The sequence below is a fragment of the Podarcis gaigeae genome, assembly GCF_964106915.1.
Source record: "Podarcis gaigeae genome assembly, chromosome: 1".
Classification (NCBI taxonomy): domain Eukaryota; kingdom Metazoa; phylum Chordata; class Lepidosauria; order Squamata; family Lacertidae; genus Podarcis; species Podarcis gaigeae.
The window spans coordinates 35,802,325-35,815,587 of NC_139678.1; the positions used below are offsets into that span (position 1 = coordinate 35,802,325).

The following is a 13,263-nucleotide window of genomic DNA, read 5'->3' on the forward strand; positions in this document are numbered from 1 at the left end:
CACTGATGAAGTACTGGAACATTGTGATTGTGACATTTTGCTGGTGTTGCCCTTTTTGGAACTGCTGGGCTTGATGTTGCCACCTTCACATAATCAACCTATGTGTTGTATGCAAAACTCTAACATGGTGAATGAAAAGATATAAAGAAGATTAAAAGTTAGGGCAGAAAAGCATATCAAATTCCTGGGAACCACTATTAAATTTTTAGGCATCAGGCTCCCTCTAACTAAAATCCTTAGGTATCAATACTATTTCTGTATCCTTGGGTGATCAGGCACTTGGCACTTTTAAAGCCCTGGATAAATTATTTTAATAACATGAGTAATGTTTAATATCTGAGTACTGTTCCAATTACAGTGGTACCTCGGGTTAAGTACTTAATTTGTTCCGGAGGTCTGTACTGTTCTTAACCTGAAGCACCACTTTAGCTAATGGGGCCTCCTGCTGCTGCCGTGCCGCTGGAGCACAATTTCTGTTCTCATCCTGAAGCAAAGTTATTAACCTGAAGCACTATTTCTGGGTTAGTAGAGTCTGTAACCTGAAGCGTATGTAACCCGAGGTACCACTGTTTACTACATCTTTGGGCAGCACACACACACACTTTTATATAGTGATATTTTTAAACTTGTTTCTAGTTGTTATGGCTCCAATGATAACCTTGAAACTGTTTTAGCAGTGCCTTGTGAAATCTCCGAACACAAAACCAATTCTGTTGGTCAAGGATGACACTGTGCAGCACTTTTTCAGTGATTAGCACAAAGAATATAAAGTATACTAAATCATCAGATATAATCTATTGTGCATAGTTTATCCTGACTGCAAGACTTAGGTTACTGTGGTACACATTTATTTCTGAAGCGTGCATATTTTTTTGCAGTAAGTATCTGCTTGACAAATATACACATATACTCAGAAATAAATTCCATTCAGTTCAATCAGTCTTTCTCCTGGGTATGTATGTATAGAATTGCAGCATAAAAATGTTGTGATACGGTTGGGAAGCACAATTTAAAATTTGACTGTACACCTCTTGATGGATTGCTTTTTCTTTTTTAGGCGAAGACTACAGAAACCTGGGATCTTTGCAGAGTGGAAGATTTTTTGCACTCAAGTTATTCTGACCATATTTTAAAAATATTTTTGGGTTACTTTTTAATTTAAGAAAAGGCAGCTCTTTAAAATCATGGCAGATGTGGACCCAGATACATTGCTCGAGTGGCTGCAGATGGGGCAAGGAGATGAAAGAGACATGCAACTAATAGCTCTGGAGCAGTTATGTATGCTGCTTTTGATGTCTGACAATGTGGATCGATGCTTTGAAACGTAAGTAAATTTTTATTTTCATAATTTCATGCAGGCTTACATCTGCTGATCAATTTCATCCACATCATGCTGAAATACTGCTGTTTGAATCTGTTAACTAGTGTTTCTAGGCAGACTTGAGCAATTCATTGACACCTGTAGTGATCATTAAAAGAAGAAAAAAAAAAAAAGAGCAGCTGTAGCACTATCTGTTTTAACATCAGGTTTGTACTCTTGTTAAAGGCATGTTTCTTCTGGAGGCAGCTGGACTAATTTCCTTCTTGGGAACTTGCTTGCTGCTTTTAGCATGCGTGCAGATCCTTGGGTATAACAAAAACATCTGCATTACAGCTTTTGCTCTACTTCATATGGATCTATTGGGGGCGGAAGATAATTTTAATTAAGCATGTTTCCAAAAAAGGTGACAGAAGCAAGATCATTTTTAAAAGATCAATTTTTCATTTCAATTTCTTCTAATTCTTTATGCTCTGAAATATTTAAGATTAGTGTTCGGTTCAGTTACTGTTAACTTTAAAACTTAGCAGAGGGTTTCAGCTGTGCATTGACTAAATAACAATTATAAAATGTTGCAGCTGAAATAGATTTTAGTACTAACCTTAGAAATTATGGGTCATAGTGGACAAGTTTGTTTTATAGTGCTTATACCATATCTTAATGTTTTAAAACATGATTCTCTTCTGAGAAGCTGAACTGAAAGTTAATAATTTTTAAGGTCTCTAGATTGTGTCAGTTGCTGTGGATGACTGGAAACTATTATTGAATAAGATACCTTTACTTATTGATACATTAGGAAAGAACTGTGGAGATTTAATAAGGTGCCTTTTGTTTTTGAGATAAATAGAATTTTTTCTTTCCTTCAAAAGCTCGTAAGAGTAGTTGTTATTAGAACAATATTGCTTTAAAAGTTTTTATTCTGAGCAGTAAACTGCTTTTTATTATGAACTAGAAAAGTTTCCCAGTTGTAATGAAATACATCTGCCAAGAGTAAGTAAACCCTTTGTTGTGACCAGAGAGCTTAAGAAACCACAAATTTTAGGGGGGAAATGGTAGCATGAATGCCTTGCCTGTTCTTGAGCCCCTATGTCTATTAGTTCTGGAACCATATTTTACCTAAAGTCAAGGAAAATGGAACATCTTTGCTATTTTAAAGTATGTTACTATGACTGAGAGCCTTAAAACCACAAACTTAAAATTAGCGAGATGGACACTGGAGATGCACTCTGGTCCTTAGTGGACTTAACTAGTTTAAATACAACCACTTTGGTATATAGGTTAGAAATTTGTTTTTAAAACTGTTGACTTTCAAAAAGCATTTTACAGGTAGTGATGTACATTTCAATCCTTCTGTCCTGTTAATATTAGTTGGTAGTGTTAAGTCACCTTTCTGTGACTGTGATTCAGGGAGTCTGATCATTAGTCATCACATTTTTTTCACAGTAACACTTCAGAAAGTTTTAAATACTATATATACTTTGATGCATTTACCACTGAATTTTAAAATGATTGCTTCCGCTCTATGTTTTTAGCTTTTTATTTTAGCTGTAAGTAAGCAGCCTTGGGTCCCTATCCGGGAAACCATCAGGATATAAATAAATAAAAATAATAAAAATATCCAGTGTTAGTCATACTTTGAATAGACTTGGTGGGAGAAATTCATTGTAGCTCTATGGCAATTGTTCCATCAGCATAAGCATTTCAGCTGGTTAGAATGACCCCCCTTCCTCCCCCCTGCATTGTTCTGGGGATTCTTTTGACACGCACCAAGCCAATTTGGGGAGGAGGGGGGAAATCCTTGCACAGACTTCTGTTAGAGGGACTTGTTAGTTGGATATCACCCTCAGAGTTTTAACCACAGAGCTAGAATTTATAGTTGAAGTTGTGCAGAACCATCTTTATTCAATTACCATAGTAAAGTGGTTATGGGTAACATTGGTGCATGGTGTTTCCTGTCTATTTGCTACTCTGTTTGTAAATTTCAGAAATCTTTAAATTTCCCTCTCTATTAAAACTAATTGTGACACTGGATTCATTTGTTAGGTAAATAAGAACTCAAGAGTTTATTTATTGATTTTTTTTTGTCTTTTTCTGTGGGGTAATGTTATTTATCTTGTATTTGTTTCATGATGTGTATGTGTATTTTGTCTCTGTTTTAAAGTATATTCCTTGCTAAAATGAGCAGCCCTGCTCAGGCATTGAATTCTGTGTGTTCCTAGGCTTGTCTGTGGTTCTATTTATATGTATACATGAACATGCAATTTGCATGTTTACCTACAGAAAAGGAGGGTGGAATCTTTAATCTAGAGACAGTTACACACAATAGGGGTGACTGTACCGTGTTAATGCTATTTTACCAATGTTAATATGCTATTGCTTGCTTGGAGTAATTGGCAAGAACTAATAAATTTAAAAATAAATGTGAATAATATAGTATTTATTTAGGTTGAATTGTGGACAGTGAGTAAAATGGTTTTGCTGTTTGAGGCAACAAATGCGGTGTTACAGAGTAGCAAGATGGCTGGCTAGTCACTACAAGTTATTACCCAGGTTACCCAGACTCATGTTTCTTGAACAAAACTTTACAGTACTTAAATTCTTCCTATGGCAGCAATGGAAATGGACAGAATGGAGAGTTGCCATATGTGGAGAGGGACAGGCTCTAGGGATTCAGTAGGGCTGCAGGTAGAATAAAGATTTAATTTATGGAATTTCTAAACTTTCAGGTTCATCCAGGTTGACTCAAACCTTCAGTGGTTTAGGGCCACTTTGCATGATTTTATGCAATAAGCCACTTAATGCCTACTGCCTCTTCCGGGCAAATTGGTTCCACTGTATCTCCAGGCATCTTCAAAACATTCTGGGTGGTGGCTTGTGGCAGCTCATGTATGGGCTGTTCCGAATGGTGGGCGGGCACAAACAAAACTCTGGAGAAGCCACCCTATAGAGGAAGTAGAAAATAGTTCCATGGAAGGTATATTGTGTGAAACAGCCATTAGAAAGGTATAATGGTGATGACAGTGAAACACATTGCTGATTAATTTCACATTTTTTCTCAATATTATATCTCTTTTCTCATCACAGTTGTAATTTGGGTGATTATTTTGCATCTATTTGAATTGGAGTATGTGCAAAAAACTTGATTCACTTATCTTGCTGCCATTTCATTACAAAATTTAAAGGCATTTAGCTCCTTAACTTATTGGATCTTTTCTGAGTTCAGGGTTTTTAAAGAAAAAGGTTTTATTGCTTTAGGCAAAGCAATTTTCTGTGCACAATCATTATTGTGGAATGAAAACTCAGAATTGAGTAGACAAATCTGATTATGGAGTGAACATACAGAATAACACAAACATGTACTTCATGTGTCATAATCGTAATTTATTTAGTGTTCTAGAAGTCCAGGAAGGAATGTAGGAAAACTGCCTTATACTGACTCAGACCATTCATCCTTGTAGCTCACTTCTGTCTACATTGACTAGCAAGTGGTCATCCAGGGTTCTTGCCCAGCCCCACCTGAATGTAAGATCTATCTTGAGAGATCCTACTCCAGCTGCCCCTGCCAAATGCAGTTGAGTCCCTTTTAGTTCTGGTTATAGAATAGGCTTTCCAGGGAGTCTGGTACAATTTTCGTAGTATTTTAAGCACTGAGTGAAGAGCTTTCCATTCACGTAGGGCTTTTACATATTTTTTGTTAGGCTGTGCTTCATTTTAAATTCATTTTAATTTTGGGGGTGCAAAGTTCTTTTTTTAAAAAAACCCAGTTGTATAGTTTTACTCTTTAATGGGTTTATGGTTTCCACTATAGTTCAACTTTTTGAAAACTTACTTATTATAACTCACCTAGAGAACTTTGTTAAGTGGAGGCAGACAATGTCATAATAAATACCAGAAAGTGCTGGGATTGAACATGGACCTTTTGCATTCAAAGCATGTACTCTACTGTTCAGCTATGCCCCCCCCCCAATATTTAGTGCATGACAATATCCAACACCCACCCACACGGATATGTGTGTGTGTGTGTGTGTGTATGTGTGTGTGTGTGTGTGTGTGTGTGTGTATGTGTGTGTGTGTACACACACACACACACACACACACACGAGATCTTGAACCTATTATTCAACCTAGGCAAGGAGGAGAACTGACCGTTATCCTCATTAAGGCAAGCCTTCATGTACTCAAAGATTTACCAAGTTAGTATGTCATATGTATAAGAAGGCATTAATTTAACAGTATCCAGAAAAAAGAACTGAAATCTGTCAAAATATGTTTCAGATGTGCAGAGTGGTCTCTATTGTCATTTGCTTGTAGCAGTTTTGTTACCTTGAATTACTGGATTTTGACTTTTAATGGAGGTTTACTATGTAACTGAAATTAAAGCATAGGTCCTCTGTTAGTTCAGAAAAACATACACAAAAATATTTTCACATACAGGCTTTTAACTAGTTTAGATTTCCTTTTCCATTCCAGATATAGATGGTGTGCTTATAACCAGAATATGTCTACAGTTGTGGATATTGGTTTGGATCCAAAGTTGTTTGTGTGAGTCCAAGGCAGTTATGCACTTGCAGGAAGGTCCCTCCAATTGTTAACTCTTCTGTTTTCAATTTGTAGTCTCCTGTGCCACTAGTATCTTACAGAGGGTCAGCCAACTATTAGGAACATTTTTTTTTGCAGAGGGAGACTCAGACAGTGGGCAAGTGTTCTGTTCATGAAACTGAAATTAGCATTGAAGCCCATGTCTGTGACCCCAGGACAGTTTGTAATCATTTTATTTTGTCTAGATGTTAAATCTAGACAGTGGCTCATAGAATCTTTCATAGAATTGTAGAGTTGGAAGGGACCCTGAGACCCCCTGCAATGGCGAAGATCAAAGAAATGTATATGGAAATGTGTATGTTAGTGATGAGTAATCTGTCTCTTCTTGCAGATGTCCCCCTCGTACCTTTTTGCCAGCACTGTGCAAAATATTCCTCGATGAAAGTGCTCCTGACAATGTATTGGAGGTAACAGCTCGTGCTATAACTTATTATTTGGATGTATCAGCGGAATGCACTCGACGGATTGTGGGAGTGGATGGTGCTATCAAAGCACTTTGTAATCGTTTAGTAGTTGTTGAGCTTAACAACAGAACCAGCAGAGACTTGGCTGAGCAGTGTGTAAAGGTATGGTGTATTAATTTTCTTTCGTTACAGAAAATAAAGCTTCATGATAAGAAAATGTTTTTATAATAGTTGTCTACTTACAAGACCAGGACATAATTGCTTTAAATTTTGATATTTTAAGCAAAACAATAAAACTTCTGCAAAAATATACCCTTATCCCAAACAGTCTCAAGTAGATGCCTTAGTGGACAAATTGTCTTGAATAATATTTTTAAATAAAAAGTGAATAAGCACTGGGAGAATTGAACTGGAAAGAATGCATGCTTTGTTGTATGATTGTCTGTGTAATTCCATTTTCATTCTAGGTGTTGGAACTCATCTGTACCCGTGAATCAGGCGCTGTGTTTGAAGCAGGGGGGCTGAACTGTGTGTTGACATTTATTCGTGACAGTGGGCACCTGGTTCATAAAGATACGTTGCATTCTGCCATGGCTGTAGTATCCAGACTCTGTGGAAAAATGGAACCTCAAGATTCCTCATTAGAGATTTGTGTTGAATCCCTCTCGAGTCTGTTAAAACATGAAGACCATCAGGTAAACAATTTAGAATATGTATTTGAAAGCACTGTAAATAGGTTACTCCAGAATTGAGAACTGTATAACAAATATTACGAGGAATTTAGTTCATATTGCCAGCACTGGCTAGTGCAAGTAAACAGTTGTATGGTAGTAGGATTAATTTCAAGTAGCATGAAATCCTTGGCTCTAATGTAACTTCTAATTTTTATTCCTATGGAGAATTAGAGGATTTGCAGTTGGCTTTTTTATGGAAACGAGAAGGAAAAAAATGTTCTTTTTTACATGTGGAAGTTATATTTTACTCACGGTGATCAGTAAACAGCTGTTTACACTTTGTGCTTTAATATAATTTCACATAGAGTGAAATTAAAGCCAAAGAGTTTCCTCCATAACTGCAAACCTTTGCACAAATGAAAGCTTTGGGACTGCCATAGAACCTGCCTAATTTTTATGGAAACTCTTGCACAAGCTTTTGTGGAAGTATTTATGGAAAAGCACTAGCTGCTATTTAAGTTTAAGATAGTGCACATGGTATCTCCTCCCCATTTTATCTTCACATAAATCCTGGGAGGTAGAAGAGAAAGTGATGTCAAAGGTCACCAGTGAGCTTTGTGGCTGAATGTAGATTTGACCCTGGGTCTCCTGGGTCTTAGTCTGATACTTTTAACCACTGTACCACAGTAACTCTCTAATGAGGATTTGTGGTATTCTTTCTTAGGTGCTAGGATTTGCACTTGGACAGTTTGGGTCAGAGATTATTCATCCCACACATATCTGTAACATAATGCTGTGTCTCATTTCCCCAATTACAATCCCTATGTAGAACTTGCACTAGAAAATGACTGTTGTCGTAAAAGAAATCATTCATAGCTAAGAAGCTGTGGATTGATATGAAACAGTGTTCTTGTATAATTTACTAAATGTCAATATTGATGCTTTTATTTTAAATTTGCTGTCTTTCAAATCTGTGTGATACTTTTCAACCATATGATTTGTTCCTTCAGGTTTCAGATGGTGCACTGCGTTGTTTTGCTTCGTTAGCTGACCGATTTACACGCCGTGGAGTTGATCCAGCGCCATTAGCCAAACATGGGCTAACTGAGGAGCTATTATCTCGAATGGCTGCAGCAGGTGGCACAGCTTCAGGACCATCTTCAGCCTGTAAACCTGGCCGGAGTAGCACAGGAGCACCATCTGCAACTGCAGATTCCAAATTAAGTAACCAGGTGTCAACTATTGTAAGCCTGTTATCAACACTCTGCAGAGGATCTCCAGTAGTAACACATGTAAGAATTTCTTTGTTAAATATCTATTTTATTAAAAATTAAGCTTTACTTCTTGGCAGATATTGTATGTATGTTCTTTGTTTCTTTAATTTTCTGTCATCGTCATAAATAAGAATAAATTTGTGTAGACCTTCGTTTATTTCACATTCTAAAATCCTTAAAATGTTAATTGTTACTGCTACATTTGAACTTTGCTTAAACTCCCTCCCTCAGCTCCTTTGGGAGGAAGGATGGAATGTAAATTGAAATAATAATAATAATAATAAATAATAATAATAATAAATTTAGCTTTTTTATATGGAGATGCAATCCCTTTCTCATTGGATTTTCTAAAGTCCTGTATATTTTTATTGTTCAGACTTTTAATTATTTCCAGGATCTCCTAAGATCTGAGCTTCCAGATTCTATAGAGAGTGCATTGCAGGGTGATGAAAGATGTGTACTTGATACCATGCGTTTGGTAGATCTTCTTTTGGTGCTACTGTTTGAAGGACGGAAAGCCTTGCCAAAGTCTAGTGCTGGATCTACAGGCAGAATCCCAGGATTGCGTAGACTTGATAGTACTGGAGACCGTTCCCATCGGCAGCTGATAGATTGCATCCGCAGCAAAGATACCGATGCCCTAATAGATGCTATTGACACAGGTGGTAAGCAAATGACCTTTATTTGACATTGTAATTTCTAGTTTGCTTCTTAATGTTTATCTCTATAATGGATGGGCTCTAAGAATAATATTTTTGTTGAAAATTATTTTTAGCTTGTTTGATATGTAGCGTAGAATACTGAGACTTAACATTTTGTTTTCATTTATATCGTTGCAAACATATAATGACACTTTCTTTTCCACTTCTCTAGCTTTTGAAGCAAATTTTATGGATGATGTAGGACAAACTCTCTTAAACTGGTCCTCTGCTTTTGGAACTCAGGAAATGGTAAACAAGGAAAAGAAACATTATTTTGATTTTCTGCATAAAGGAAATGATGCAAGTAAAAATAAACTGTTGCTCATCTGTAAACAGGTTGAATTTCTCTGTGAACGAGGTGCTGATGTTAATAGGGGTCAGCGGTCATCATCCTTACATTATGCAGCATGTTTTGGAAGACCTCAGGTAGCAAAGGTGATTTTTAAATATTTATCTTTTCTATCATAACAAATCATTCCATCCCTTATCAGCATTTAGACCAGCTGAAGTATGTGTTTTTTAAAAGTGTCCTGTCCCTTAATACTTCATGTTTGGCATATGCGATTTTTATTTTTTGGAAACACATTTATTTAGTGTGTGTTTGCGCCCTTGGCAAATATGAAAGTTGTGCAAAACTCTTCACAAAAACATAACAATGTAACATATCTCACCATCTCAATAGCTGCCTTCAGACAACCCTCAGTGATCTGGATTATTTTGAGCAAGAGCAGTGTATATGTCCTCCTTCCTTCTGTAAAGCATTCCTTAGTTTTTGAAACAAAAACCAGTTTGCTATGATGAAATCAGAAACCAATTTATATGGTCTCGTAGAACATCTCCCCTTCCACCACTGTTCCCCATCCACACAAAATCAAAAACATTAACCATTTGGTTCTTACATTCTCCAGAGAATGTAACCATTTGCTGAACCAGCAAATTAGTAAAAGTGCTTACTCCAAACTAGAATCAATTCTGGTTTGGAGCAATAATTCAAACTGTAGCTAGCTGGTTTAGATATCACAACATATTGTGACTTGATTCAAATAGTAAGTAAGGGATGGTGCCCTTTAGGAGAGGGAGGGAGGAAATCATTAATTGTTCTGTGCATAGTCAGAGGAACCTAAATTGTACCATTGACATACTGAGTAGCTTTTTTATTCCAGTAATTCTGGTAATAATAACTTGCTTTTAGACTCTCTTGCGACATGGTGCCAATCCAGATTTGAGAGATGAAGATGGAAAGACTCCTTTGGACAAAGCTCGTGAAAGAGGGCACAGTGAAGTAGTGGCTATTCTTCAATCTCCAGGTTAGTGTAAAAAGATTCCATGAAGTTTTTGTCAAAGTAAAGCAATGGTTGAATTTAAGTTGAATTTAATAAGGTAGAATTCAATCTGTGCCATAAGATAGCATTTAAAAAAAAAAAATACTGCTGAAATATTATCAGTTTTCTTGAAATAGACTGCATTCAGCCATAAACTCACTGTTGCCCTGTTTCAAAACAAATGGAACTAGTATAAGAGATGGCTTTTTCACGTAGCTATGACAGCCTAATGTCCAGAAAAAAATGCCATAATAGTCTGTGGCATAATATTTTTGTGGGGGTTAGGGCAGAAGAGTAACAACAGCCTGACATGGCAGTGTCTTGTCTCACTTCTTTCTGAAGCTTTACATGCAGCTATCAACTATGGTATGAGCAGGCCAACTGAAATCCTGCTGTAGGCGCAAGCACACAAAAACAAAAGATTTTAGGTGGTGGATGAGAAGGAGAATGGGTTGGGTTACAACCCTCTTCCTGTGACAGAGGCAGGAAGGCAAGGGTTTTTCTTTAAGATTTTTTGTACTTCTGTAAAACTTGGGATTCCTCCAGAGTCTGCCAATACCTCTGTCTTTGCATGGACACTGCCTTTTCAGCTATATAATCATGTGCACTCTTCCCCAGAGATAGGAAATAGAATATAAGATGTAGATCCTAATACTAGACAAATCTATAGTAGTCTATTGTGGAGATTCTTATCCTAGTCTGTATCTGCATTGGAAAGGAAATTGTTTATATGTGGTTTCTTTAAAACAATTTTGAAACTCATAACAGTGTTAATAGTGGTCTACAATTATAGGTGACTGGATGTGTCCAGTTAACAAAGGCGATGAAAAGAAAAAGAAAGATTCAAACAAAGATGAAGAAGAATCAAATGAGCCCAGAGGTGATCCAGAAATGGCACCAATATATTTGAAAAGACTGCTGCCTGTGTTTGCTCAAACTTTTCAACAAACTATGCTGCCTTCAATAAGGTACAAAGGGGAAAGGGCTGTGTGTACATGTGGAGATTCACATGCTATATTGTGTGGCTAGAATACTTTCAAGGATCTGGATTTTCAAGAATGACCAAGCCAAAAGCAAAGCAAAATCTGGATGATTTATATATGGTGGTATGTTGAATGGAATTCGAAAAACGCAAATCAGCAATGACCCAACTCCAAGTCCAGCTTATAGCTTGGCCAGAGTCAGAATATTTTGTTACCTGATGATAACAATAGACAGCATGTAAAGTGGGTAGCAATTCAATGCATTTACCAATATGTTGTGCTCTTCTAAGTATGTATGTTTCCCGTTTCATTCTTTAAAATATTATTTCTCTTTCTTTCTAAAAGGAAAGCAAGTCTTGCTCTCATTAGAAAAATGATTCATTTTTGTTCTGAAGCTCTTCTAAAAGAGGTTTGTGATTCTGATGCTGGGCATAATTTGCCTACTGTTCTGGTAGAGATCACTGCTACTGTTCTAGATCAAGAGGTAATTGTTATCTTTCTATTTCTTTTCTTTTCTAATGACATCAGTTTAGTTTTTATGTGTGTGGAGCATTGAAATGGTTAGTTCAGGAAGTTACTGGAAGTTTAAGAACAAATTAGATGTGCCTCTGAATAGATTAGATTAAGTGGATTCAGTATAAGAAGCAAAGAGATTGATTTTTTGTGATGCTTCGTATAGAAATATCCCATTGGAATTGGGATTGATTGTGATTCCCTGTTGGGTGTACAGTAGGTTTGTTAATCTGTGAAATGGCCCTACATTTCTTGTCTCAGGAAGGATTACTTCTCAAAAATTAGACTTAACACTTTCCTGCAGTGGTATGGCCATGAGTGATTGCCTTTCTGTTGGGAGTGGTGGGTGTTAATTATGTAATAAATGTTTAACTGTACATCAAGATATACAGTGAATTACTGTACATCCCTTTTATTTTACTTCTGTGCAACTTTTACAGGATGACGATGATGGCCACTTGCTAGCATTACAGATTATAAGAGATTTGGTTGATAAAGGAGGTGACCTGTTCTTGGATCAGCTCGCTAGGCTTGGTGTGATAAGTAAAGTTTCAACTTTGGCAGGACCAACCTCTGACGATGAGAATGAAGAAGAATCTAAACCAGAGAAAGTAAGTACGCAATATTTGAATGCATATATGTCCCAACTGCTGTCTAGGATGCCTTAATGTGAATAAATATCAGTGAAAAGTACATTAAATTCTAGTAATAGGTTGCTGGACCTAATGTGTTGATACTCATTTAAGAAACTTTTTTGGTGCTGCAGTCTGTTGCCTTCTGCTTGGATAGGAGAGAAAAGGGCAAACTTGTCTTGTGTCTCTAGTATGCTTTTAAGATACAGTGGTATCTTGGGTTACATACACTTCAGGTTACAGACTCCGCTAATCCAGAAATATTGCTTCAGGTTAAGAACTTTGCTTCAGGATGAGAACAGAAATCGTGCTCCTGTGGCGCGGCAGCAACAGGAGGCCCCATTAGCTAAAGTGGTGCTTCAGGTTAAGAACAGTTTCAGGTTAAGAACAGACCTCCGGAACGAATTAAGTAACGTAACCAGAGGTACCACTGTACCAGTTTTTAAGTGTCTTTCTGTATATTATATTCAGACAGTGTCTGCTGAAATTCTAAGTGTTTATGTAAGAATGTAGCCTGCAGGTATACTTGTGTTTTACAATTTATTCCTTAAGGAATTCCACAGCCAATGAATTTAAACTATCTTGCTTTACAGGAAGACGAACCTCAAGAAGATGCTAAAGAGTTGCAGCAGGGTAAACCCTATCACTGGAGAGACTGGTCAATCATTAGGGGAAGAGACTGCTTGTATATTTGGAGTGATTCTGCAGCTTTGGAGCTATCAAATGGTAGCAATGGCTGGTTCAGATTTATTTTGGATGGGAAGCTAGCTACCATGTATTCCAGTGGCAGCCCTGAAGGAGGATCTGATAGTTCAGGTACAATGTTGTTCTCAACTAATACTT

The 13,263-nt window shown here is 36.9% G+C and overlaps 1 protein-coding gene across 50 annotated transcripts in view; it reads left to right on the top strand.

The window, feature by feature from the left end:
- HECTD1 (HECT domain E3 ubiquitin protein ligase 1) overlaps window positions 1-13,263 on the top strand; it is a 66,187-nt gene that overhangs the window by 17,230 nt on the left and 35,694 nt on the right. For 31 of the 50 annotated variants that reach the window (XM_083740176.1, XM_083740184.1, XM_083740151.1 and 28 more), the window contains exons 2-13: window positions 1,058-1,324; window positions 6,249-6,483; window positions 6,789-7,016; window positions 8,006-8,287; window positions 8,664-8,934; window positions 9,143-9,219; window positions 9,307-9,405; window positions 10,163-10,277; window positions 11,086-11,260; window positions 11,621-11,759; window positions 12,229-12,399; window positions 13,014-13,236. In XM_083740176.1, coding sequence (XP_083596302.1) covers window positions 1,185-1,324; window positions 6,249-6,483; window positions 6,789-7,016; window positions 8,006-8,287; window positions 8,664-8,934; window positions 9,143-9,219; window positions 9,307-9,405; window positions 10,163-10,277; window positions 11,086-11,260; window positions 11,621-11,759; window positions 12,229-12,399; window positions 13,014-13,236 — 2,155 coding nt within the window. In that variant the 5' untranslated portion in view covers window positions 1,058-1,184. Of the gene's footprint in view, window positions 1-1,057; window positions 1,325-6,248; window positions 6,484-6,788; window positions 7,017-8,005; window positions 8,288-8,645; window positions 8,935-9,142; window positions 9,220-9,306; window positions 9,406-10,162; window positions 10,278-11,085; window positions 11,261-11,620; window positions 11,760-12,228; window positions 12,400-13,013; window positions 13,237-13,263 lie in introns of all 50 variants that reach the window. The other 19 variants (XM_083740135.1, XM_083740179.1, XM_083740148.1 and 16 more) reach the window with 1 other exon arrangement.